Genomic DNA, 26,519 nt, shown 5'->3' with positions numbered 1-26,519 from the left:
CCATGTCTGTACCCAAGTGCTTTTGCCCTCTCCTTGTGTACATTCTAGAGGCTACAAAAAAGCCTTGGTTTCCCAGTCTCCCTTACAGCCCAGAGTGGCCATGCTTCACAGCCTAATGAACTACAAGCAGAAATCTACTGGAGGAGTTCTGGGAGAGTCTGGCTTTATTTTTTTTTAAGATTTATTTATTTATTTGCACACACACACACACACAGAGAAAGAGAGAGAGAGAGAGCAAGCAGGGGGAGAAGCAGAGAGAGAATCCTCAATCAGATGCCCGGGTGAGAACAGAGTCCAAGGTGGGGCTTGATCCCAGGACCCTGAGGTCATAACCTTAGCTGAAATCAAAAGTGGGCCACTTCATTGACTGAGTCACCCAGGCGCCCCCAGAGTTTTGCTTTATAATGAAAAGGAGGACAAATATCCTGGAAACATTTCTTTTTCTCTACTTCATGCCATGTCTGGAGTTGCAGCAACCATCTTGTGACCATGAACTTAAGGACCAGAGGATCCTGATATAGTTAAGACATTAAACCAATGCCTGGGGCACCTGGGTGGCTCAGTTGGTTAAATGTCCAACTCTTGGTTTCAGCTCAGGTCATGACCTCAAGGTCATGGGATCAAGCCCCACATCCAACTCCACGCTCAGCATCCAGTCTGCTTGTCCCTCTCCCTCTGCTCTCCCCCCCACTCTCTCTCTCTAAAATATTAAATAAATAAAATCTTACAAAAATTCCCCAACAGCCACAAATCTCCAGACACCTTGTTATGTGAGAAAAATGAACTCCTGTCCATTGCTGGTCACACTGTTCTTGCTGCCAGAATCATTCCTAGCTGATACAATGGAAGATATTCTGGCTTTGAGAATTTTAAAAATAAAGTAGAACTAGTTTTTACTCAGGCAGAGTTTCATTTATTCTTTTTCTCAAGTCAGTGCCCACAGTCCTAATGATTTTGAAACCTAATCTAGTATTTGGCTGAGGTCAGACCAGATCTGGGAAAGTCTGTAAATGGGCTGTGACAACTACATACCAAAGACAGATGGATTTACTGTTCAGTGGCACTATTCATCAATACAGGTTTCTGCATGGTCTCTTAAATCTATTTATTATTTGTTATATCTCCAAAAGTGTTCTGTTGTCAAAGAGAAAATACTATGGCATTAAATAATGACCTCCGATATCAGAATAATTGAACACAACATCCATAAAGAGGAAATAATTGACCGGTATGGAAATTCAGCATGACAGAACTGTTACTTTGCTACAGTGTAGTCTAACTTTTCTGCAGTGAAAAGATTGTCACGCGATGATTCCAGGGAATGATAAAAGCTTAACCCAGTATCAGATTTCAAGGTATAGATTTATCCACATGTATTTTTATATCTTGGTGGCCCTCAAAATCAGATAGTTTGGGTTCAGTATAGTCTAGGTCCCAATACAACACATACATTTCTGGTTGTTTGAGTCAGCAAAAAGATAAAACTGAAAAATTAAGAAAACACATATAAATGAAATTACTAAAGAATCAACAACCTCATAATATTTGGCAATCTTATTTTGTGCTTTTGGTTTAGTGAATATTCTGCTATACCACTACCTACCTCTCGATAGTAACTAATTCAACAATCTTTTGATAACATTCAAAGGAACTAATTTTGGCATCCTTTGTAAGTATCAAATAAAAACCAAAGTTGTAATTTACATTTTCTTGAGAAGCATTGTTTTCTCTCTAAACTGTGCTTTTGGCTTAGAATTCAGAGTTTCCTTCCCTTTTGGCTCATTCTCTCTTATTCAAAAATCTCTAGAAATAATGGGCTACAGTTTTTTGAAGTAAAAATGAATCCTTTTATTAAAAAGATTTATTTATTTGAGAGAGAGAGTGCACACGAGCGGGGGGGGGGACAGGCAGGGGGAGAGAGAGAGAGAGAATCCTCAAGTAGACTCCCCAGTGAGTGCAGAGCCCGAAGTGGGGCTCGATTCTAGGACCCTGAGACCATGACCTGAGCCGAAATCAAGAGTTGGACACTTAACCAACTGAGCCACCCAGGTGCCTAGTAAAAATGAATTCTATACAAATATTTCCATTGGTTTATGGGAGAGGTAGTCACCACAGGTCTCAAGCATCCTTACATTACCTTGCTAAGTGTTCCACACTAAGGCCTTACCATGTCCTGATACTGACTAGTATCTACAGAGTCACATATACAGTTAGGTTAGTCAGAGTAACCAAAAGATGACTACGATGGGCCGGTTTGCTCCCTGGGAATGGGGAACTGGCTTGTTTGATGCTTGTTACAAAACATGCTAAGTTGTTGATGCTGGGTTCCTCAGCTGTGGCATAATTCACTTATGCATGTAGCTTCTCATGTCACATCAGGAGACTTGGGGACACAGGAACTGGCACTGCTATGCTGATGCCCCTACTGTGTGCCGTGCTGGAATAAAATGTCTCTTTGTGATTTATTGAATCTTGTTGCCTGGTTTTTTGACATCTGTGGAAGTAGGAGTTTTACTCTGTTAGCCCCATCAGACTACCAAAAACAAACGTATAGTGTAACAAAATCAGGTTTATCAACCCACTGAAATGAGGGAGATCACATCAGAGGAACCATGAGACATTTTACCAAATGAAGGATAAGATAGAGGCATTATAGAATTTGGGGGGAGGGTGGAGTTTAGGTGAAATTTAAATGAAGCCATAGGCTCAAAGCAAGGCTATGTGTAAAGGGACCAACATCAACTCTAAGCTGGATGTAAACCCTTGGATTCCTTGGAATCTACCAAGTTAGGATACATGTACAATGTTGAATCCAGAACCCCTGCCTGAAGCCCGGCACCTATGGTGAAAATTGCAGCTGTTTCTCTAGATCGAAGTGACTTAAATTCTCCAGGAAAGAATGGGATGTTTTATTTTTAAAGATACATTTTGAAAAAGCAAAGTTTCTGATAGTCTATGATTTTAGAAAATAAAGTTTTTCAGTGAGTATGGCAGCAGTAGTCACCCAAAGAAGGTGGTTATTATGACATTTCACACCTATAGCATGTCCTTGGGAGAAATATTCTTTCCTGTTAACTGTGCAGTCATAATTTTTAAAATTCAGTTATATATATTTTTAAACCACAGTAATAATTAACAGTGGGGCTTTTTTAGGAATTTAAACTTAAAAAAATAAACTTTTGTCAAAATTATTTAAGTTTGCTAGAAGTACAAAAAGTAAAAAGAATATTTTGGGTCTTAACAAAATATGTTCTACGATTTTTAAATAAGTCATAACAGAAACCCTCTGTTATCTCCGTAGAGAATTAGTTGGTTGTTTCACCAAAAAAAAAAAAAAGAAATCTAATTTTTTTCTATTCTTAGTTGATGGACATTTGGGTTATTTTCATCTTTCAGCTATTGGAAATAGTGCTGCTGTAAACATTTGTGTACAAGTAATTGTATACCCACTTTCAGTTCGTTTTGGGTATTTATGTAACAGTGGAATCACTGAGTCATATGGCAATTGTTAGCTTAGCTTTTTTGAAGACCAACCAACCTGTTTCCACAGGAGCTGCACCACTTTACATTGCCACCGTCGACGCATGAGGGCCCCAACGTTCCACATCCTCACCAACACCAGCCATCCTACTAGGTGTGAAGAGGTATCTCATGGTGGTTTTGATTTGCATTTCCCTAAGATCAGTGATGCTGAGCATCTTTTCATGTATTTATTGGCCATCTGTATACCTTCTTCAGAGAAATATCTATTCAAGTCCTTTGCACATTTTAAGATTGTTATCGTTTGTCTTTTGTTGAGTTGTAAGAGTCCTATATACATTAAGGACACTAGACTCATAAGATTAATGATTCACAAATTTTCTTCCATTCTGTAGGTTGTATTTTCACTTTTGTTTTAATTTTTAAAGGGGCGCCTGGGTGGCTCAGATGGTTAAGCATCTGCCTTTGGCTCAGGTCATGATCTTCAGGTCCTGGGATCGAGCCCCACATCTGGCTCCCTGCTCAGTGTTGAGTCTGCTTCTCCCTCTTCCTCTGCCCCTCCCCCTGCTTGTGCTCTCTCTCTCTTTTTGAAATGAATAAATAAAATTTTTAAAAAATAAATTTTTTTAAAGATTTTATTATTTATTCGACAGAGATAGAGACAGCCAGCGAGAGAGGGAACACAAAGCAGGGGGAGTGGGAGAGGAAGAAGCAGGCTCCTAGCAGAGGAGCCTGATGTGGGGCTCGATCCCATAATGCCGGGATCACGCCCTGAGCCGAAGGCAGACGCTTAACTGCTGTGCCACGCAGGCGCCCCTAAAAAATAAATTTTTAAAATTTAAATTTATTTTTTTTTAGAGACAGAGTGCGAGCATTTGAGTCGGGGAAGGGCAGAGGTGGAGGGAGAGAATCTTAAGCAAGCTCCATGCTCAGTGTGGAGACTGACATGGGGCTTGATCTCACAATCCTGAGATCATGACCTGAGCTGAATCAAGAGTTAGATGCTTAACCAACTGAGCCACCAAGGTGCCCCTGTATTTTCACTTTTTTTTTTTTTAAAGATTTTATTTATTTATTTGACAGAGATAGAGACAGCCAGCGAGAGAGGGAACACAAGCAGGGGGAGTGGGAGAGGAAGAAGCAGGCTCCTAGCAGAGGAGCCTGATGTGGGGCTCGATCCCAGAACGCCGGGATCACGCCCTGAGCTGAAGGCAGACGCTTAACCGCTGTGCCACCCAGGTGCCCCTTCACTTTTTTGATAGTGTCCCTAGATGTAGGAAAGTTTCTAATTCTGATGGAGTCCATTATATCTCCTTTTTCTTTCATTGCTTGGGATTTTGGTATCATATTTAAGAGTCCATTGCCAAATCTAAGGTCATGAAATTTTTACCCCTACGTTTTCTTCTAAGAGTTTTATAGTTTTAGGTTTTACTTTTAGGTCTTTGATCCATTTTTGAGTTAATTTTTGTACACAGTATAAGGTAAGGGTCCAATTGCATTCTTTTGCGTGTGGATATCTAGCTGTCTGGCACCATTTGTTGAAGAGACAATTCCTTCCTCATTGAATGGTCTTGCAACTCTTGTCAAAAACCAGTTGGCCATAGATACACAGGTTTATTTCTGAATTCTCAACTCTAATCCATTGATCTACACTGTTGCTTGCTTGTTCAGTGACTTTTCTAAACTATTTTTTTAAAGTCTGTATTCTTTGTCACATGTGGCTACCTAAACCTCTGTTCTGTTAGCTTTGAGATCAGCTAGTGTTTTGACAGTTCCCTTGAATACCAGAGAGAAGAAAGAGGAAGAGAAAGGGAGGGAGGAAGAAGAGAAGGAAAACAAGTACAAGGGGAAGAAGGAAGGAAAAAGAAAAGAAAGAAACGACTCTTCCAGTTTTTGTGGATTGGCTCAATATGGAAGCACTTCTCCAATGCTTAGCCAGGCTCATTTGCAACTCTGCCTTAGCCTTCATATCCTGCTTGTATGGAGCCTGAAGTCCAGCTGGAGGCAAAGCTTAGGGTCTTTTGAGATTCTTTTGAGGATGCATCCAGTCCTGGGCATACATGTGGCCTTCTTGATTCCCGAGTATACGTGAGAGCTTCTAAAAGTCCTTATTTCCCCATGCATCTTCTTTCCTGATCTCTTCCTTATTAGGCTTTATGGTCTATTTGTCATCCTGACTGTTGTCCCTTGCCCCCAGGCTGCTACAGCCAATATGTAGGCCTTTAAATGCTTTGGGCAAAAGCTGCTTGGGAAGCTGCCAGTGGTCCAGGAATGCTCCAAGTTGACAGAAACAAAGGTAAACATTGTGCAGATCCTTCAGAGAGCCACCAGACAAGTCTAAACCCACAATCGCAATTATTTGAGAATAATTGCTCTCTTAGGCACTAGCAACCTGCACCCAGAGTATGAGCTGCTGTCCTCATGGGTGCTGCCAATCTAGGGTATGGGAGACCGTATGTGGACAATTTAAAATGCCACTGTGCTCTCTTTCCATAACTCAGCAGCTGTTGTCTTCACCAAGCCTTCTTCTGGTTGTTATAAGTGTTTGACTAGATTCTAGAGTTTTGCAAAAGTTGATTCTGATAGTTTTTGCCAGCTCATTAGTTGCTTCTGTGGAAGGATGCAGCCCTGGAGTTCTCTAACTCTGCAATGTTCGGTGACATCATTCCTTACTATACCTTCATAAGAATGTGTTTGTATGTAAATATATAGCAATGTAAATAGACAACAAAATTAAAGGCTTTAATTTTAAGAAATAGTGTTAAAATGTATTTTTTAAGATTTTATTTATTTATTTATTTATTTACAGCAAGTGGGAGGAGGGGCAGAGGGAGAGGGAGAGAGAATTTCAAGCAGACTCCGTGCTGAGTACGGAGCCCAACATGGGGCTTAATCTCACAACCCTGAGATCATGACCTGAGCTGAAATCAAGAGTTGGACACTTAACCGACTGAGCCACCCAGGCGCCCCTTAAAATACGTATTACATTGAAATCACTATTTTAAAAAACTAGTAATTTCCCTAAGTAACAAACAAATCATATCTATTTTTCCTGCATGCACATTCATATTTTATGTAATTATTATATTATATATAGTATAATTATTTTTATTATCTCCTTTAATCTACACAGTCAACTTTGTTTTCTCCAGACCCAGAGAAAACTAATAGGAAATTAAGAACCTTCTAGCTAATTTTCCCTGTGTACACTTTTTAGATTATATTAATAAATTTCAATGGGGCAAGGTAAGTACATGTCAATGATCTAAAGCACTGGAATGTTCCATTAACTTACAACAGTTTTATAACTTATGAGAGTAAATTGAAACTACATTTAGTGACCAAAGTTTTATATATTTTTATACTTAGAAATTGTCCAAGTATCCAAAGATTATTTGTCAATGAATTCAATCTAACGTTTAAAACCTAAATAGATGTTCCCTCTCCCACTCCCCCTGCTTATGTTCCCTCTCTCGCTGGCTGTCTCTATCTCTGTCAAATAAATAAATAAAATCTTTAAAAAAAAAACAAAAACAAAAACCTAAATAGATGTTAACTAAAGATCTGGATAAAAGCTGTCTGTTAAACTGTAATTTGGTGAGACACCATTTTTTACTTTGTAATCTTTAACATTTTGTGCAAACAATGAAAATGTATTTGTTCCATAAGACCAATATAGGAAATTTAGGAAGTTTAAATAATAGAAGTTTGGCCTTAGTTGTATAAACCAGAACACTGACTTGCATTAATTTTATAGATTAAAACCAAGAGAAGATATTCTTCTTACCTGTAACTATAGTAAAAAAGGCCACTATTTACTTTTTGTATGTTTTTTAAAGTGAAAGAAACACAGTTTATTATATTTTTTCTTTCTTCCTCATAGACATTTATGACTATCTGTACTAGATATTCCTAGAATATGCACCTAATGACAAAATAGTTTTTCTGATTATCTTTAAAATTTCCCAAGTGAGGCAAAGAGAAAAACTGTAAAAGGAGAGAAGGAGCTGGTTTCAGAACGAAGTTAGCATTGTAAAAGCTAAACACCCATTTTGACGTACGGTTATATACACCTTCCCATGAGAGCCATTAGAGGTGCTTTAACCAATAACTTGGGGCCTTGATAATTTTATCAAGTCATACCACTGAAAAGTCAGTACTTGCTAATACTCAATGTATGGAAAAATAATGTGATTTCTCTTTTTCAGACAGGACAATCTCCTCATGAGTTTTTTCCTTTTGTTCTAAAGCACCTCTCAGATGAACAATCTTATGTCAAAGTTACCTAAGATGGGCACTACGATTCCAAATTATCCTCAGGGAAGTTATGCCAGAAGTTAGTATGTTTATTAGCAAACAACTCCCTGAGAAATTACCTCTCAGTTAAACATAAAAATATCATTCGCAAATGCCTTGGGCCCTTAACTCTAATGTTAAGTCACCTCAGCTGCTCACTGGGAAAATCAGCAGCCTCCTGGAGGGCAGAATATTTACAAAGATCTCTCCCAAGGCCAATTTCTCACAAGTTCTCAAGACAACATACAAGATGATGGACACGCAGAACACAGAGGATGGTATTAAAAGATATATTTCAGGGGTGCCTGGGTGGCTTAGTTGGTTAAGCATTTGCCTTTGGCTCGGGTCATGATCCCATAGTCCTGGGATCAAGCCCCACATGGGGCTCCCAGCTCATCGGGGAGTTTGCTTCTCCCTCTCCCTCTGCTCCTCCTCCAATGCCCCGCTTGTGCTCTCTCTCTTTCAAATAAATAAATAAAATCTTTTTTTCATCAGAGGACACCAAAGTCTGATCGGAACTCTAAAATCCCAGGATGGGATAACAAATCTGACACCACAGGGCCAAAGAGATCATCAGAGCCCAGATTCAGTGCAAAACCCATATTATCAGGTATAGAAATGCCTCAAGTAGGGGAGACGCAAGGGGCTGCAGATGTGCACATTACTACTGACTGAAGGATCCTGGTCCAGAGCGGTGAGGGTCCTGACCACACCTTGGTAGAAACTCCAAATTATCCTAGCCTAATCAGCCTAAGATCATCAGGGACAAACCTGTAGTCCAACAAAAAACCGTTTTTGTTGAGCCATTGTGGTTAGGGACACCTGGGACCACTTTGGCTAACAAGTGGAGAGCTGTTAAAGACCTGGCCGGTGTGCCTGTGTGCTGTGGGAGCAAGGATGAATGGCAGCAGCTAGGCTGTCTCATGTGCTTCAAGCTACTAGGTAGTTGGGACAGAATCAGGCCCTCAACAAGGCTTGCTATTCTGAATTTCAGTTTCAATGGCTACGTCATGGCCAAACCAGAAAGATTTCCCCAAAGCTGATAAAAATTCCATGGAATACCATGGAAGAAGTTTTTTAAAGCCTGAGTGCTGTAGGTTCTCCATACTGACTACAAAATGGACAGAATGATGAGCCCCTCACTTCAGAGAATGGCTGAAAGGATGTTGTGGTCTGCCCCACCCCCACCCCAGGTGGAAGACTCCACTATATTTGCTTTTAGTACTTGGAGGCCCTCTGTGGTAGGCGGTGATGACACTGAGCCAAAAAATGCCTGGGATAGGGGCGCCTGGGTGGCGCAGTCGTTAAGCGTCTGCCTTCGGCTCAGGGTGTGATCCTGGCGTTCTGGGATAGAGCCCCACATCAGGCTTCTCCACCAGGGGCCTGCTTCTTCCTCTCCCACTCCCCCTGCTTGTGTTCCCTCTCTCGCTGGCCGTCTCTCTCTGTCAAATAAATAAATAAAATCTTAAAAAAAAATGCCTGGGATAAAGATGGGCAACCCAAACAAGCAAAAACTCTGCAAGACAAAACTAAGGAAGGGAATATCAAACTCCCTCCAACGGGACCCATAAGGCAATGTGGATATGGCTGTAAGCAAGGGCTACCCACAGAGGAGATTGACAGGGTGAGGACCAAAGAAATTTAGTCTGGACATTGAGCCATGGGGGGGAGGGGCAGCAGACATCTGTCCTCCCAGCTGGAACTGAGAGTGCTTCTATGAAACCAGATCCCTCCACAGAAATCGTTCTCTCTACTGGAGGAACTAAGAAGCCAAGTGGCAGCCTTACAACAAATTCCTCCTTCGGATTAAGGAGAAAGGGGACTAAGGATGGGAGTTGAGGTTTCTCCCCTCCCAGGGCAGACCAGAGGCCTTAATCTCTAATGAGGCACAATGAGGTGAAGGGAGGGCAAGGAAGCAGGATAAAAATTTTTATGACTCACTCGAACACCAGTGCTCGTTCACAGCCATGCATTCACCTGGCCAGAACTGGAAATGAAGTAATATGAGGAAGGGAATTAACTGTAACCATCTGAGTCTGGCTCTCTGGACACTTGTTGTACACCTCTGGCAAAGGAAGACTGCTTCTGCTCGGAGGCATCCCGGGGGTTCTGGACTTGCTGCCACCCTGACATCTACCCACGACATTCCATTTGCAAAAGAGCTACTGGTCTGCTATTGGGCAGGCACTTGGAGAGACTGAGCATCTCACACAGTACCTCTGGGTTACAATGCACCTAGATATTCTCATCTTAGGTTGGCTCTACTCAATGCTAACGGAATCAGAAAGGCACAACAGTCTTTTCTTATTTAATGAAAATGGCATGCCTAGTCCCACAGGTGTGTCTTCCTCACATGAAGATACCATGGCCACAGCTTTAGGGGCCACTGTAGCTCCCTCTCCTAGATCACTCATAGAGGCAGCCTCCAGTTACATAGGGACCCCACCTCCAGAGTGTCTCTGAGGATGCTTGGGCTTGGCTTACTGATGGCTCGGCCGAACTAAAAGCTGATGATGTGTCCTGGGCAGCAGCAGCTGTCCAGCCCCCCAAAGCTCTGTTAGAAACACTGTGGTAAGGACTGGTTCAGTACAATGGGCCAAACTGAAAGCCATCATCCTTGCCCTAGGCAGTACTGCTGAGGGACACCCATGTTATATTTTTCCTGACTCTTGGGCTGTGGCATTCCCTAGCTCTCAGGTCAGGCACCTGGATGATGACTGACTGGTGTAGTAAAGACACCCCTCTGTGGGGCTGCGAACTTGGAAAAGCTGTTGCTACAGCCCAACAGGACATCTATGTAGCCCACGTGGACACTTGTAGAAATGGTCCACCCAGGAGAAACTGATGACCATGTGGCCTATCAGGCTTCCAAGGGAACATCTCCTTTGGAACAGCTGAGTAGGGAAGGTCAGGACTGAAAGGGTGGGAGCAACGGGAGACGGGGTATTCCGTATTTATGATTTCATCCCCACAATCTCTAGTCCCTCCACTTCTTTTTTCTCCTCTGGTCCTAGTGCCTGGGAAGTCTGACTGGTTTCATCTTAAGGTGGCAGTTAGACCACAGGGGGAAGGTAAATACAATCTTTGCTTCTGCTACCACTTGGTTTCAGTTGTTGGGGGTGGAAGAGCACTGGCCATGAGGAGAACAATCAGTTGGTGAAATTCATGAGCCTTAGAGTATCCCTACAGTGGCCTGCTTGATGACAGGGGACATCAAGTTCTACCATGGTGTTCATCTGAAATGGAAGGAGGTCTGGGTGGAGGTGGGAGTTAGCTGAGTGAAGAGAGACATAGTGGCTACTGACTTAGACCAAATGAACTAGGTGGCCATGGAAAGGGAACAATAACCGAGACCTCATGATGGGACATCTTCATCCCTACAAGGTGTGTGTGAGGGGAAGGGGTGGGAACATGTAATGCTTTCTTTGTCCCCTTCACCCAGCACTGCAGCATCACAAAACAGTCACATGGTTCATATGAGTCAAGCAGCACCTGCAAGTAACACTATGACCCTGCTGCTGGGTTTGTCATCTCATCCCTGTGTTATGAACACAGAAAAACTCATGTGGGCTTGGCCATATTGGAACTATTCTGCTGTGCTGGCCATCCTCAGGATGGCAGGGCTATTCATCTCTGCCTGGTACCCTAACAAAAAAGCAGGACCGCTGGGCTGGGCCTGACATCTCAGCTCCCTCCTCACGCGTGCACCAGTGCAATCTTGTTTCAATCTGACTGCTAAGAGTTAAGGCATTGAACCGTGGGCCCCGGGTTTCTCAGTTATGATGCAGCTCACTGAGCACAGGGTCTCCATCTGGGCCCATCACATCATGCCATGGGACTTGGGGGCATGAGAACCAGAGCTACTGTGGTGGTGCCCCTGCTGTCTGGTGCACTGAGACTCACTCTGATCATATGGTCTACTTTTAGGACCTATGGATGGCCGGTTTACTCTTGGAAATCCAGAGGTTGGGGTTCTTCCCTAACACAGATAGAACAAGGCAAGCTAAGACTTTTTTTTTTAAATTTTATTTATTTATTCGATAGAGATAGAGACAGCCAGAGAGAGAGGGAACACAAGCAGGGGGAGTGGGAGAGGAAGAAGCAGGCTCATAGCAGAGGAGCCTGATGTGAGGCTCGATCCCATAACGCCGGGATCACGCCCTGAGCCATAACCGCTGTGCCACCCAGGCGCCCCAGGCAAGATAAGATTTTTATCTCTTAATGAAGACTTTAACTATATTCTAAATGGGTTCCTTCTTCCTTCTTTCGATTTCTTTTTCTTTCTCCTTTGTTCACCCATTAGAAATTACTTACTTAAAAGGTAATGAATTTTACAAAGAGGTATCTGTACCCCCATGTTCACTGTGGTATTGTTCACAACAGCCAAGACATGGAAACAACCTGTCTGTTGATGAATGAATGGATTAAAAAATGTGATATCTACTTATCTATAGACATACACACACATGCACGTGCGCACACACACACACACACACGAATATTATTCAGCCATAAAAAAGGAAACCCTGCCATTTGGATAAAACTTTGAGGGCAATATGCTAAGTAAAGTAAGTCAGATACAGAAAGACAAAGATCATACTGTATGATCGCACTTACATGTAGGAATCCAAAAAAGCCAAACTTACAGAAACAGAGTAGATTGGTGGTTGCCAGGGGCTGGGGGTGGGGGAAACGGGGAGATGTTAGTCAAACGTTATAAACCTCCAGTTTATAAGTTCTGGGGATCTAGTATATAGCATGGTGACTATAGTTAACGCATGTTGTATATTTGAAACTTGCTAAGAGATCTTAAATGTTCTTACCACAAAATTTTGTAAAAAAGTAACTGTGAGGTGAAAAAAAAAGACATTGAACTTTAGCACAGCTAGAAATTTTTAAGATTATACATTTGGATGAGGTTTTTTTTGGTGTGTTTTTGTTTTTGTTTTTTTTTAGAGCTCCTTGCAAACATTCTTATTTCAATGCCTGAAACCAAAGTTCTTAAATTTTTAACACTTTCATCTCTTCTACAAGCAGGTATAATTTTACGTTTCCTGGTAGTTTTTTTTAATGTTAAACACTCTATAAATTATACAAATGTTTTAAAAATCTGAAAGATGGGGTGTCTGGGTGGCTCAGTCAGTTAAGTGTCTGATTTAGGATCAGGTCATGATCTCAGGGTCCTTGGGGATCAAGCCCCACAACTGGCTCCCTGCTTATGCTCTGTCTCTCCCTCTCCCTCTGCCCCTCCCCCTGCTTGTGCTCTCTCTCTCAAATAAAAAGAAGTCTTAAAAAAATCTGAAAGATTTAATATATATTTAATTACATATATTATATATAATTTATTAAATATATCTTTAATTTATTATGTATTATATATATATACTTTTTTTAAAGCTGCTGATTAGGAAAGAAAAAGATCTGGACCTTTAGTCGACTACCCGTTTTCAATTTTTCAAAACTTTTTATTATGCATATTCTCACACCTACATAAGAGAAGGAACAGAGGATAAGTAACTTCCATGTATCCATTATCAACTTCAATAACTCTCAACATGTTGCCAATTGTATTTCATCTACCTCCGCCCACTTTTTTCCCCAAAGTGTTTTCACAGAAACCCTAGACACTTCATTTCACATGTAAATATATGTAAGTCAATCTTAATCCCAAATAAAGGAACACAATATAAATAGAACTACAGTGTATAGATGAAGGAATATACCTGTCCCGTTCATTCATTAAAGCCAGATAGCTAGGCACACTATGCTAGGTGCTGGGGATATCAGAGAGAGAGCTACATGAGTATAGGAAAAGACAGTAAGTTCAGAGGTTATTCGAAAAAACAAATGCAAGAATTATTACTCCTAAGTGATGATGATGGTAATAGTTAATATTTATAGATCACTTACTGTTTGCAAATGTTAACTCATTAATTCTTGACAGTCATCCTCTGAGGTAAATACTACTATTATAGATGAGGAAATTGAGACCTAAGAACTGAAATAACTTGCTGGAAAGCATTCAGATGGTAAGTGGTTAAGCTAGGATTTTAACCTAAATGGTCTGATTCCAGAGGTTGTGCTCTAAGGAAAAAAAAAGAGAGAGAGAGACACACACACACACACAGAGAAGACTACTTTAATTTTCTGGTAAAAACAATGCTATTTGTTCACCAAACCATTTCATTTTCTACCTAGGCACAGAAGAAGACTGCATTTCCCAGCTCCCTAGCCTATATTTTAAACAGAATTTATTATTGGGGCACCTGGGTGGCTCAGTTGGTTGAGTGTTTTACTCTTGGTTTCAGCTCAGGTCAATGATCTCAGGGTTGTGAGATTGAGCCCTACATCAGGCTCTGCGCTCAGCGCAGAATCTGCTTGTCCCTCTCCCTCTGCTCCTCTCCCCACTCTCTCTAAGATAAAATCTTAAAAAAGAATTCATTATTGAAGTACAGTTGATATACCAAGTTCTATTAATTTCAGGGACACAACATAGTGATTTAACAATTTTATACATTAAGCTATGCTCACCATGGTAAGTAGTCACTATCTGTCTCCATATAACATTATTATATTATTATTGACTACATTCCCTATGCTGTACTTTTCATCTCTGCAACTTATCACTGGAAATTTGTACCTCTTAATCCCCTTCACCTATTTCACCCATCCCTCACTCCCTGGCCCTCACTGCAGCATTATTTATCATAACCAAGTTATAGAAGTAACCTAAGTGTTCATTGATAGATGAATGGATATACAAGATGTGGTATATATATAAAGGAATATCACCTAGGCATAAAAAAGAATAAGGTCTTGCCATTTAAGACAACACGGATGGATCCAGCTCCTAGCCTTTAAAAGGGCCATGTGACTAATTGTGACTAATGGAATTTGGGTAGACATAAAAAACTCTCCCGGTTACAGTGATGGCTTCTCAAGGTAGAAGAAGCCTGGATCCCTGGGTTACTACTTAGAGTAGTATGGGCTTCTCCATCAGGTACATCTTTCCAGAACTTTGTGAGCACGAGAAATAAACTCTTACTGTGTTAAGTCACTGAGATTTGGAGGTTTGTTATGGTAGTCTGTATAAATTATACTAATAGAAACATTTTAATTTAAACTTTAACAAATTATGGAATCTTTAAAAATACTGAAAAGTACATTATATATTAACAATCATCTCTCCCCACCCAGATTTAATAGATATTAATATTGCCACATTTCCTTCAGGTATTTCTTCAGTAAACTCATTAAATCTAACAAATAGCTAATAACCAATAAAATACCACCTCATCCCTTACCCCTCCCTGTAAGTAACTACCACACTGAAAGTGCTGTCATCCTCATTTACATTTTTTACTTTGACTACAATATACGAAATTATAGTGTTATTTTGTGGGCTTCAGAAATGGACAGAAATAAGAAACAAAACAAATGAGCAAAGGAAAAAAAGAGAGACAAAGGAAGAAACAGACTCTTAAGTATAGAGAACAAACTGATGGTTACCAGAGGGGAGGTGGTGGACGGGGGATGGATAAAGTAAATGATGGGGAGTAAGGAGTGCACTTGTCACAAGCTCGGGGTGATGTATGTAATTGTTGAATCACTATACTGTACGCCTGAAAATAATATAACAGTGTATGTTAACTATACTGGAATTTAAATTTTAAAAAATAAAAAATTAAAATGGACAGAAATGGTATCAAAAAAGATTGCTGTTTTCATTCAGTATTATTTTTGAGATGTATCCACATTGGTACGTGTAGGTTTAATTCCTTCATTTGAACAGTCACATAGAAATACAGTAATTTGGGGCAGCTGGGTGGCTCAGTAGGTTAAGCAGCCAACTCCTGATTTCAGATCTTAGGGTCCTGACACTGAGTCCTGTGTCGGCTTCACACTCAGTGGGGAGTCTGCTTAAGGATTCTCTCTCTCCCTCTTACTCTGCCCCTTCCCCTCCTCAAGGGTGTGCTCACTCATGCACACGCTCTCCCTCTCTAAAATCAACAAATCTTAAAAGAAAGAAAGAAAGAAATACAGTAATTTACTTGCCATTCTTCTACTGAGACAATTAAGATCACTCATATGGTTTGGCTTCTACAATAAGGCAACAAAATTCCTTGTACATTCCTAATTCATATAGTAAGGGGAGGCCTTCCTAAGGATTTTCTCATTTATGCTGATATTGGAAGGATGAGAAGCCAGCCATGTGAAGAACTGGGAAATAAGTGCTTCCCATATTTGGAACAGTGGACAAGCCCTAACACCATAGAAAACAGCACATACTAGACCCAGTGAGGTTACAGGTGTAGTAAGTGAAGGAAAGAGTGGCAGGAGATGGTGGAGAAGCAGGCAAGGATCATTCTGCTAATGGCTTTAGAGACCACAGTAAGAAGTTTGGGTTTTCTTTTAGAAGCAAAACAATTAAAGTGTTCTCATTTTTTCTAGGTTGGTCAGACCATACTCACAGTATTGTGAGTTCCTTTGTTCGACTTTACCATGAACGGAGCATCTCTTGAATGAATGCAGTTACTGTTTTTGCTCTTGTTTTGGAGGAACTGGCTGCAGTATCTCATAAAAAGAAAGAAAAAATTACTTTTCAATTTCTTTCCCATCCATTTGTGTCTGAGGGGCAGCTGTATACTTCACAATGAAACTGTATTTATCACAATTTCATTTTTCCATCAAGAGGGCTTAAAAGGAAAAGTTCTTTTATTTCTTCATATTTTGCAATCAATTTCTTTTATTAAAATTAGATTGACTTCATGAAAGATGTCAAGTGTTTGGGTCAATTGAAGAGCCGAGGAAATATCATGCTGCTAGTTCTGAAACTATCTGAAGTGTGACAGCATCTGGTGATGACCAAATAGAGGAACAACTGAAAAATGTGAAAGAATTATGTATATATACTACAGTGCCAAACATTGTACTGTAGGCTTTAAAATTATAAATTACACGATTTCCAAAAGTGATTCGGACGAGTCATTCCTTTAGTAACTCAGCCAAACATGCTAAAATTTTTTCTCCCTCCTCATTCATTTCTTCACTAGCACTTCTTGTACTTGTCCAGTGGCTACACTATCAGGTTGGGAGGTACTCTTTGAGGAGCTTTCAATTATATTACCTCCCTTATTGCCAACAACTCAAGCATAGCACCTCTCACAATTCTATTCCTTGATCTTTGTCCTGTTTTCCTTTAGAATATCCTTTTTAACAAGTACTTTTCAATTTTTAAAGATATCTATTGAAACTCACAGAAATTTCAATAGAATCTAATCTGATGGATGTGGGTGAAATTTTCTCTATTCTAAAACCACCCCATCCAATTAATCTTTTTCTTTTATTTGCAAGTTGGTTGTACTGTCTCTAGATAGAACCTTATTGCCAAATAGAATGTATACCAAAAGACATGGTGTATAACTGTGTTTAATATATGCAATAAGGCAGAGTTAAATCCTGTCAACATCACACAGAATCAGAATCTAAGAGTTAGAAAAGACCTTAAAGACCATCTTGCAGGATCACCTATCTTTCCTGTGTATGTGACTATCGGCTTTTTTTTTTTCTTTAACTCAAGTCAATAGTTTTCAGAAAGGGGGGAAACTTCAATAAAACAAATCAACTGCAAAAGAAATGGTACCATTCTGGCTAACAGAAAAATGCTTGTTCCCTGAGGTAACTTGCATAGGGAGAACAATAGTCTCTGCCCTCCAGCAGCTGCACCTGTAAGGGGTGGAAGTACTCCTAAGGCACTTTGATGTGTACCATGACGATACTGCGTGTAAATGTGTTTTAAGGCCACAAAAGAGGGAGCAAGCAACAATACTCCAACCTACGGAAGACAGGTGAATGGCCTTCAAGAATGACTGAGAACTACCCAAGTGGACAATAAGAGTACTTTAACCTTAAAGAACAACAAGGGCATCTCCTACACCTAAGAGTTACAGGTAGGAAATCCGCAAAAGGGTGTTTCAAAAAAGGGTCGCAACAACTGACGCTTTTTAACAGTGGGTTTATACCTTAGCTGGACATAGGAAGCTTTTAAAAACCTCGAACCCATACCTCACATCAGACCACTTAAAGCCGAATCTATAACCGTGACATAAGCATTTTTTAAAGCCCCGCCCCCCACGCCCCACGATTCCAACGTGCAGACCCGGTTGAGAATCACCATTTTAAAGCAGGAAGCAAAATACTAAAAGTGGATTTTGAAGGGGAAAAGTGGAGGTAGGGCATAGAAAAAGAACTGAAAACCCTGGGAGGGCAGGGCGTCTACTGCAAGAGCAGGGACAAGAACCAAGTGAGAGCCAGCGGTAGAGGATTTGAGGGCTGTTTCTGTGGTAGAACTCCCGGGCTTTGGGGGTCGGTAACGAGAGCGGCATATGTCCAACTCCATTAAAGTGAAGTTATTCTGCCAGCAGCCCTGCTCCTACCCCCATCATATTTTCTCACATCTTTTCCCACAGTTAAGGGAAAAAAAAAAAAAAACCAATGACGGAAACGTTTTCTATCCCACGAAAAGCGCATGAGCAGACTGTGGGAGGAGCAAAGATCTGAGAAGCCACAAGAGCGGCCACAGCCGCTACAATTTCTTCGCGATTCCAAAACCACAACTCACGAACATCTTGGGAGGGAGCCTCCCCAGCAGAGTTTGCGCCCCACTGGGGAGAGCTGATAAATACCTCAGGGTAAATTGGAGCCTTTTAAGCACCGGAGGGCGGCGAACGCAAGGGCGGGGCAACTACTGACGTTCGCGGTGACGTAGCCGGCTCCTCCCTCACACCCGCTTCCGGCGACGCGCAGCCCCCGCTTCCGCTTTCCCGGCCCGCGCGCCGGCCCCGCCTCACTCCCACGCGCCCCCCAGCGTCACGGCCGCACAGCCGGAGAAAAAGCACAGGTTGCTGTCGGAAGTCCCCCTGCAGGTTCCCCTTCCGTTCTGCCTAACGACTTCCGCTTTGGGCCGTCAACATGGACGCTGCGGCTGCTTGCCGAAGTGGCCTCTGATCGGTTGCGGAGGCGCAGCTTCTCTGCGGAGGCCGCCCCGCTTCCCCGCCCTCCCCGCCTCCCCCGCCCAGTCGCTGGGGCCGGCGGGCTTGTAGCTACATGGGGGCGGGCCTCCGCGGCCAGCGCACGGCTTCCTGTTCGGAGGCGGCCTGGCGCTAGGCGGCGGCGACTCTGCCCGCGCCCAGTTAGGCGCGGTGACCGAGCGCCGGGGAGGCTTGAGGGCTTCGTCTTGTGCCGTTGCGCCAAGCCCGGCTCTGCGCCGCCATGGCCCCAGTGCAGCTGGAGAGCCACCAGCTGGTCCCGCCTGGAGGCGGTGGCGGGGCCAGCGGTGGTCCCGCGTCAGCCCCGGCGCCTCCTCCTCCCGGAGCAGCCGTGGCGGCGGCCGCTGCAGCCGCGGCCAGTCCGGGTTACCGGCTGAGCACCCTCATCGAATTTCTTCTGCACCGGGCCTACTCCGAGCTCATGGTGTTGACGGACCTGTAAGTGCCGCGAAACCCATGCCTGCTCCCCAGCAACCCCCCCTCCCCGCTTCCCGCCCAACCGGCTTAGAGAGACTCGCACCTCCCCACGGGGCTGCTGTTTTCTCCTTTCCTCTGGGCTACTTAGTCTAGAATTTCTGAACTCTTGGGGCTCAGCGGAGGTGGAGGAAAAGCTTTGCATTTAGGGTCTTTCTGGAGATGAAGCAACGGAGACTTGTTAATTATGCATGTTAGACTCACTGAAAATCCCATCTTTGGGGTTTTTGCTCGAGTTGCCCCCAGAACCCTATTGATTTCTTGGTTGGAAGCTTTTTAGCCGAAAGCCGAAGATTAGGGTTTTAGGAATACATAATATTCGAATTCCCAAAGACAGGAAATCTGTTTTACAGCGTCTTGACGGTACATTTTAAATTTAGGTTGTAATTGCTTCTGACAGAGCTTGAACTCAGGAGAGCTGTTGTGTATAAAATAATCCAAAATTTTGGATTCCAAGGTTTGTTTGTTTTTTTCTGAAATGTTTGAGAGTGTTTGAAGTCTTAACGCATTTAGTCTAAGATTTATTGTAACTGGTCTTCTGTTATTGTCTCTTGGAGTATGGAGGGAGTTTATAAATCAAGTTACCAGTGAAATGCCTTGGGACATGATTAGGTCGTTAATCCCTTCAAAATAGGATCAGAATACGCTAATTTTCAGTATGTGAAATAAAGGCACTATAAAATTTGGGGGTATATATACCTTAATTACTGTTTTACATTTTTAAATGCAGGTTCAGAAAAAGTAAGAATTTTAAGCTTTTACTTTAGTTTTTATCTTTTGTTACACCGCAGATCAATGTTTTCAATTGTATACGTTAATATGTAGATACTAGGCTGTAAAGTGGCATAGTAATTTGTTTCCAGAGACTTAAAATATTTGTTTGCAGATGACTGGAAGAGTTAGAATAGGTTCCACTTATTCCTGTAAAACATCATTCTCACTCGATTTTGATATATGGTACTTTATTGAATGGAACAGAAAGAAGGCTTCCCCGTCTAATGAGAAGCTTAAATAGCTGTCATGATTAGGTGTTATTGTAGTAATATACTTCTCTGAACCAATTACTGTTGGATTTCATAAAAATTTAATAGTGTCCATGAAAAAATTTCATATATGTGAAGATCACCTACCCAACGTATAGCTATGGAAAAATGTTGAAAACTGCTATCAGTGATTGTGTGATTTTATAATTTGTTCTTTCATAGAGGATTTGTAGAAATTTTTTGAATTATATTGTGTTCTTACTATTTTACAACTAGTTACAAAGAAACGTCTATTTTACTGCAGTAGAATAAGTATAGTTTTAATCCTGCACCCTTTATATGATGATGATTCCCATATTTCTATCTCCAGTGGAGACCTCTCCAGTGAATTCCAGACTCTATATCCAGATGCCTATATTTAAATACCTAATGGGCATTTCAATCAATTCCACTTGATAGATTCCCCCCCCCCCTCCAAACCTCTTCTATCTCACTAAAGAGTTATCTCTATTCTTCCTCTTGTGGCTTAGGCCACAAATTTGGAGTAATTCCTCTTTCTCCAGTCCCATACTCAGTACATCAGCAAGGCATGTCATCTCTGACTTCAGAGTTTGACCACTTTTCAATATTTCCAACAAGTATGAATCCTTTGCCCATGTTAACTGCAGTAGTCTGCCAGTTGATATCTCTACTGGTACCCTTGCCCCCTTATAATTTTTGTTATCCATAAAATAGCCAGGATGATCCTTTTAAAACTTTTCTGCTCACAACTCTCCAGCGGTTTTCCATCTCACTTATGGCAAAAAGGTTTTATAGTCACCTGTATATGGAGTGACCATAAAACTTATGGTCCAAATCAGGACACTTTTGAGCATGAAAGGTGGTGCTCTTAATAATAATGTTGGGGGCACCTGGATGGCACAGTCAGTTAAACATCCGACTCTTGGTTTTAGCTCAGGTCGTGATCTTAGGGTCCTGAGATCGAGCTCCATCCTCAGTGTGGAGTCTGCTTGAGATTCTTTCTCTCCCTCTGTCCCTCCCACCCGTGCTCTCTCTCTTTCTTAAATAAATAAATACATCTTAAAAAAATTAATGTCAGAGTAACAGGCATGAACCAGGACTATCTTGGGCAAACCAGGACATGTGGTCTGTGCCTTCACCTCTTCCCTCTTTATCCTTATTTCCTAATACTCTTGTCTTTGCTCATTCTCTTTCAGCCACACTACCCTTCTTGATGTTTTTTGATAGTGCCAGGCACACTCCCACATTAGAGCCTTTGCTTTCCCCCCAGAAATCTGTGTGGTTTGCTTTCCTATTTCCTTTAGGTCTTTGTTCAGATAGAACTTACCAGAAAGACTTTCTCTGACCACCCATGAAAAGCACTCTGCCCCTGCAGTCTATTCTTTACTCACTGCTTTGCTTTTTTTCTTACCGCTACTGGGTACCATTAATTTATTGTCTGCTCCCTCCCCGCTGGAAACTCCATGAGGATGGGAATTTTTATTTGTTTGCTATATTCCCTGGGCCTAGAACATAGTTTGGCACATAGTTGGAGATTAAGTATTTATTGATTTAATACATTAACGAATGAATTTTTAGAATTGCCGTTGTGGACCATGGAGTATTTAATGGGAAAATACATTCCTGCTCTTGATACTTGGGCATATAAAATAACTCTTTTCTCTCTTGATTTGTGCTAACCAAAATTAGTTTAGGAACTTACCTTGGAGTTCCTAAATCATGTATTTTCCCTTGTTCAGTTGGGAACTGTCAGAATCAATGTATTGATGTAAAACTAGTGATCTAGGTCTACTTTATAAGAGTTTTATTTCTGCCTTATTTGATGCTTGTCTGTGAACTATTGAAAGTAAAAAGGACCGCCTTGACAATTTCAGTGGTTTGTTTTTGGCCACCAATTTCTGGGTTTTTTTTTTTTTCCCCTTCTTCTCTACCCCCACCTCCTCACCAACATACGTGCTCTCATCTAAGAGTTTACACTCTGCCTTGACTTCTTAGGGAATTAGGTTCTACTCTTTTTTTTTTTTAACTTGTTTTAATTAAAATTAGAAAATGCTAGGATCTCAGTTATGTAAACTTACGTTATTACACTTTGGTGTAAATAAATGTCTGCGACTTCCAAAAATTTGCATTTTAGGGCTTTTGCCACAAATGGTGGATTTGTTATCCATAAGGGATTTTAAATAGATTAGGAGAAATTGGGAGGAAAGGGGGATGTAGACAACAAAGCCAAATCTTTGTCCCCAAAATGATACCGCTTCTGACATGAGATGATCCTGTTAGGGTCTGTGGGGCAGGTGGGAAGAGCTGGAACAATGTTTCCTGTTCTTTCTACCCCCAAAGGCGCTCCCCTTTTGTTTCTGTCTGTTATGCACACACCAGCGTCCATGGTTCTCATCTCTCCCTCCCTTGAGGATGAGGGTTGTGACTTCTCAAAGGGAGTGTTTGGGAGCTTTCACATGAAGAGGAACTTGCCGGTTGTTTTTCCTTGCAGTCTTACAAGGCCTTATTTCTGCTTCATCTGATCCTGCTGGCCCTTCCAGGTTCTACCTAGTTTCCTTTATCACCCGGATCATAACTTCAACTTCTATCTCACTGTCTACTCTCAGAATTATTGTTAACTACAAGCCAGAGCTCATTTTGATAGTTTCCCCTCCTCGTACCTTGAACTCTGGTTTTATTTTTTCTGCACCTGTGGCCTGTGGGTGGGAGAAGAGAATCTAAGTGGCTCAGTGTGTGTTCTTCAAGAAGGGATTAGATTTAGAGGAGGCTTTAGAGTTACTGAGGCTGTTGAATCTTGAGCCATGGTATAGAGGTTTCCAGAATATGGTGATTCAGGAGGCAGATCAGGACCTTTGTAAGCATCCATGGATGCGAGAGTGTTAAATGGTATAATTTAACAGGGAAAATGGTGACACTGGTTGCTGGCTGTTGTACTGGAGAACTAGCAAAAAAGAAATCAAAACCTTACTAGAGCTTAAAAGTAATCATTTACATCTAACCACTGTGCAACATAATAATTACCATAAAACCCTTGGCTGACACTGGTCCTTTTGTGTGCTTAGCTTCCAGTTTTGCCCATCCTGACAAAACATTGAGAGATTATTGTTTGGAAGCAAGGTTCCATTGGCTACAAGGAGGCTAGCAGCTGGTATTCTGCATCCGTGTCTATTTTGGTTTTAAAAGAATATTTTCTCTGACTCTGTGATATAGTAGTGTGTTTAATATAAGACTTGAGCTTTTTAAATGTTTGAGGTTCATGCAATACCTTTTGGACCATCTTGAATGGAGAGGGATGTTCCTTTGTTGGTTTTTTCCCTTATAGTCATATTGCTAGAAACTCATAAAAGAGAGTAGGTAGCCACATAAGCCTGTAGTGGCTATTTATCTAGTTTCTCTGAAACACTAAGGTATGTAATATAGTCAAAATACAGACCATTATCACATTCTTGTGAAGCTATGTGTATATTTAGTCAATTTCTTTTTTTTTTTTCCCTCTTAGACTGCCAAGAAAATCTGATGTGGAAAGGTGAGTATGAAAAAAACCTTAAATCTGTGTCTATATTGGTATATCTGTGAGAGTGTATGTGAGAAAGAGAAAGAGTGTGTGTGTGCGTGCGTGTGTGTGTATGAGGGGTAGGGCTGTGGATTGGAAACCTAGATCCAGAGAACCTAGGGTGATGTTTTACACCATTTGTTTAGGGAACCCTGGGAAATGTGATTTCCTCATCCTTGACAATTCTTGGTGTAGACCAGCTCTGGACCTTGTGTTCTATAAACCTTTGTTGTCAAGTCCCCGAGGTGGATAGGAAGATGTAGAAAGTATAGAACTTAATAGAAGAAGCTGAGGAACAGACTGACTTAAGAAAGTTGGCTGCTAATTTACCATTAGCTACGATGATGCTATTAGATATCTTTAGAGAATTGACATTTGCATACTGCTATTGCTGTTTCATAGTTGAGAGAATTTTGACTGAGTTGGAGTTTGGGGCTTAAGACATAACTAAACACCAATGTTTCCATAGGCCAAAAGAACAAGATAAATTAAGGTTTCAAAGTAATCCTGTGATGGAGGTTTAAATTGTGGCCACAGTATAGGCTACTTGACTGTATCTCTGGCACTACTTGTGCTCCTTGGTTACTTTTTTTTTCCCCCTAAATATTAAGTCACTAGGGAAGATTTATTAGTGACTCTGCTCCCCACCCCCACCGCCAGCTATCTTTCTGATGGAGTTAGATCGAAAACGGAGAGATGGGAGAGACCCTTGAAGCATACATACCTTTGTAATGGTTTGGCTGGTCAGTTTCAAAGGAAGGAAATGTAAATCCGGATTTCTTCTGTACAGTCTGGGGTTGGAAGGGAAACTAGACCTTGAAAAACTGACTCATGCTGCTGATCACTTGTGATTGCATGGTATCAAAAAAGTCATGTTACAGTAGTTTACAAAGGTGGGTGTTTGCTTTCCAGTACAGGAGATCATTTGGGGAACCAAGTTAATAATATACAGATATGTTTGCTCTAGAAGAACAGAGAGCTCACGTGCTCTCTAAGTCATTGCTGAGTTGGAGTGTCAGTACTGGGGCTCCCAGCACTGAGATGGTGCCAGGTCTTAATGTACATTTCCTATTTCTGCTGTGCTCCAGATGCTTTGCTTGTTTTCTCTCTTAAGATCCTTCACAGACAGTGGCAAAGAGTCTTAACTGTATCTGTGCCTTTGCTTCTTCTCTTTGTACTACCAGTAATCATATTGCTGGCTGAATCTTAAGGAAGCCTTTTCAGGTTTTTTTGTGGGCTATGCACACATGCTCTGGCTAGGAGTTAGACTCTGTAGTCCTCAGGATTATACCTCAACAAAAGCTTTTATTTTGGTGCATTGCCTCATGGTGTTGCTGTTGGTGAGATACAGAGATGTGGGTTGGATCTGTAGGCCATTGAACAGCTGTACTGAGGTTAATATAGGTCAGAGTCCACTTGGAGGGATGTTGATGTCCTGCTGGGTCCTGTCATCAGTCCCGACCTGTCGAATATTTTTTTCAGTATCTTAAGGTAAACTGCGAAAGTGATTTTCATTTTATGGCTGACCGGAAATTGAGAGGTCTAGCAAACACACTAACTGACAATGTAAAGCTTTTAAGGCTTTATGAGATGATAAAAATACTGATGAGTATTGAGAGAAGAAGCATCGTAGTGGATATAGCATAAAAATAGATACGGACAAACCATTTAGCTTTTATTTTTAGTGCTCCGCCTTCTTTCTTTAACCTAAGTTTGTCACTGAAATTAGTTTGGTAAAGAGTTGCCAAACACCTGATTATTCAGGTGTTTAAATCATGCACTTGCAAGATGGGAAATGGGCCCTTGCTTTTGTAGAAGTGAGACGCTTTCAAGCTTTGGTAAAGATCTGTTTCAGTTCCTTTCTCGTACCAAAAAGGTTGCTAATTCATAGCTCATAGTCTCAATTATGAAATTCCTGACTCTTAATTTTTTCTGCTCTGTGACCTAGTTAACTTTTATGTTGTACTTTTGTATCTGTGAACTGGCTATAGTTTAGTAAACAACTATTGTCACACAAAATTAATTTTTAAAACTTGATTGTGATTCATTGCTAAAACATTTTTTTGGATTTATTACTCAGAAGTAGAAAATAAAAAATGCAGGCAGTATACAAAATGCGACAGTAATTCATATTTAGGTAAATAACTTAGGTGGTTCATTTCATTGTAATGGCTATAAACAAAGGTTGATTCATATTTTAGCCCAGATGAAATGTAAAATACTCTTTTCAAATATGTTGGTTCACTAAGAATTGTTTTATTTTATAGGAAAATAGAAATAGTGCAGTTTGCTAGCCGGACACGTCAACTCTTTGTTCGACTATTAGCTTTAGTGAAATGGGCTAATAATGCTGGCAAGGTGGAAAAATGTGCGGTGAGTTAAACTTCTGATTTTATTTTATATAAAATAACTTTTTGGAATGTTAACTTATAATAGACATAGCTTCTAATTTTAGCTTTAATTTATATCTGTTGATTTGTTTTGAGAGATAGTACTTAAGTGAGTAATCTGTTTCTGTGTGAAAATGCATAGGGGCACCTGGGTGTCTCAGTTGGTTCAGCATCTGCCTTTGGCTCAGGTCATGGTCCTGGGGTCCTGGGATCAAGCCCCACACCCAGCTCCCTGCTCAGCAGGGAACCTACTTCTCCCTCTCCCCCCCCCCCC

At 41.2% G+C, this 26,519-nt stretch overlaps 2 protein-coding genes across 3 annotated transcripts in view; one reads left to right on the top strand and one right to left on the bottom strand.

The window, feature by feature from the left end:
* MED14OS (MED14 opposite strand) overlaps positions 1-19,049 on the bottom strand; it is a 58,626-nt gene extending 39,577 nt beyond the window's left edge. The window contains 4 exon segments of the mRNA XM_034649925.1: positions 16,248-16,350; positions 18,462-18,812; positions 18,814-19,011; positions 19,044-19,049. Of these exon segments, the coding sequence (XP_034505816.1) occupies positions 18,483-18,812; positions 18,814-19,011; positions 19,044-19,049 (534 nt within the window). The 3' untranslated portion in view covers positions 16,248-16,350; positions 18,462-18,482.
* MED14 (mediator complex subunit 14) overlaps positions 18,702-26,519 on the top strand; it is a 66,423-nt gene continuing 58,605 nt past the window's right edge. For both annotated transcript variants that reach the window (XM_034649777.1, XM_002913484.3), the window contains exons 1-3: positions 18,702-19,262; positions 23,802-23,828; positions 26,123-26,228. In XM_034649777.1, the coding sequence (XP_034505668.1) occupies positions 19,048-19,262; positions 23,802-23,828; positions 26,123-26,228 (348 nt within the window). In that variant the 5' untranslated portion in view covers positions 18,702-19,047. The remainder of the gene's footprint in view (positions 19,263-23,801; positions 23,829-26,122; positions 26,229-26,519) is intronic.

The sequence above is a fragment of the Ailuropoda melanoleuca genome, chromosome X, assembly GCF_002007445.2.
Source record: "Ailuropoda melanoleuca isolate Jingjing chromosome X, ASM200744v2, whole genome shotgun sequence".
NCBI lineage: Eukaryota > Metazoa > Chordata > Mammalia > Carnivora > Ursidae > Ailuropoda > Ailuropoda melanoleuca.
The sequence above is the reverse complement of the archived record's forward strand: the minus strand, read 5'-3'. Positions and strand labels throughout refer to the sequence as shown.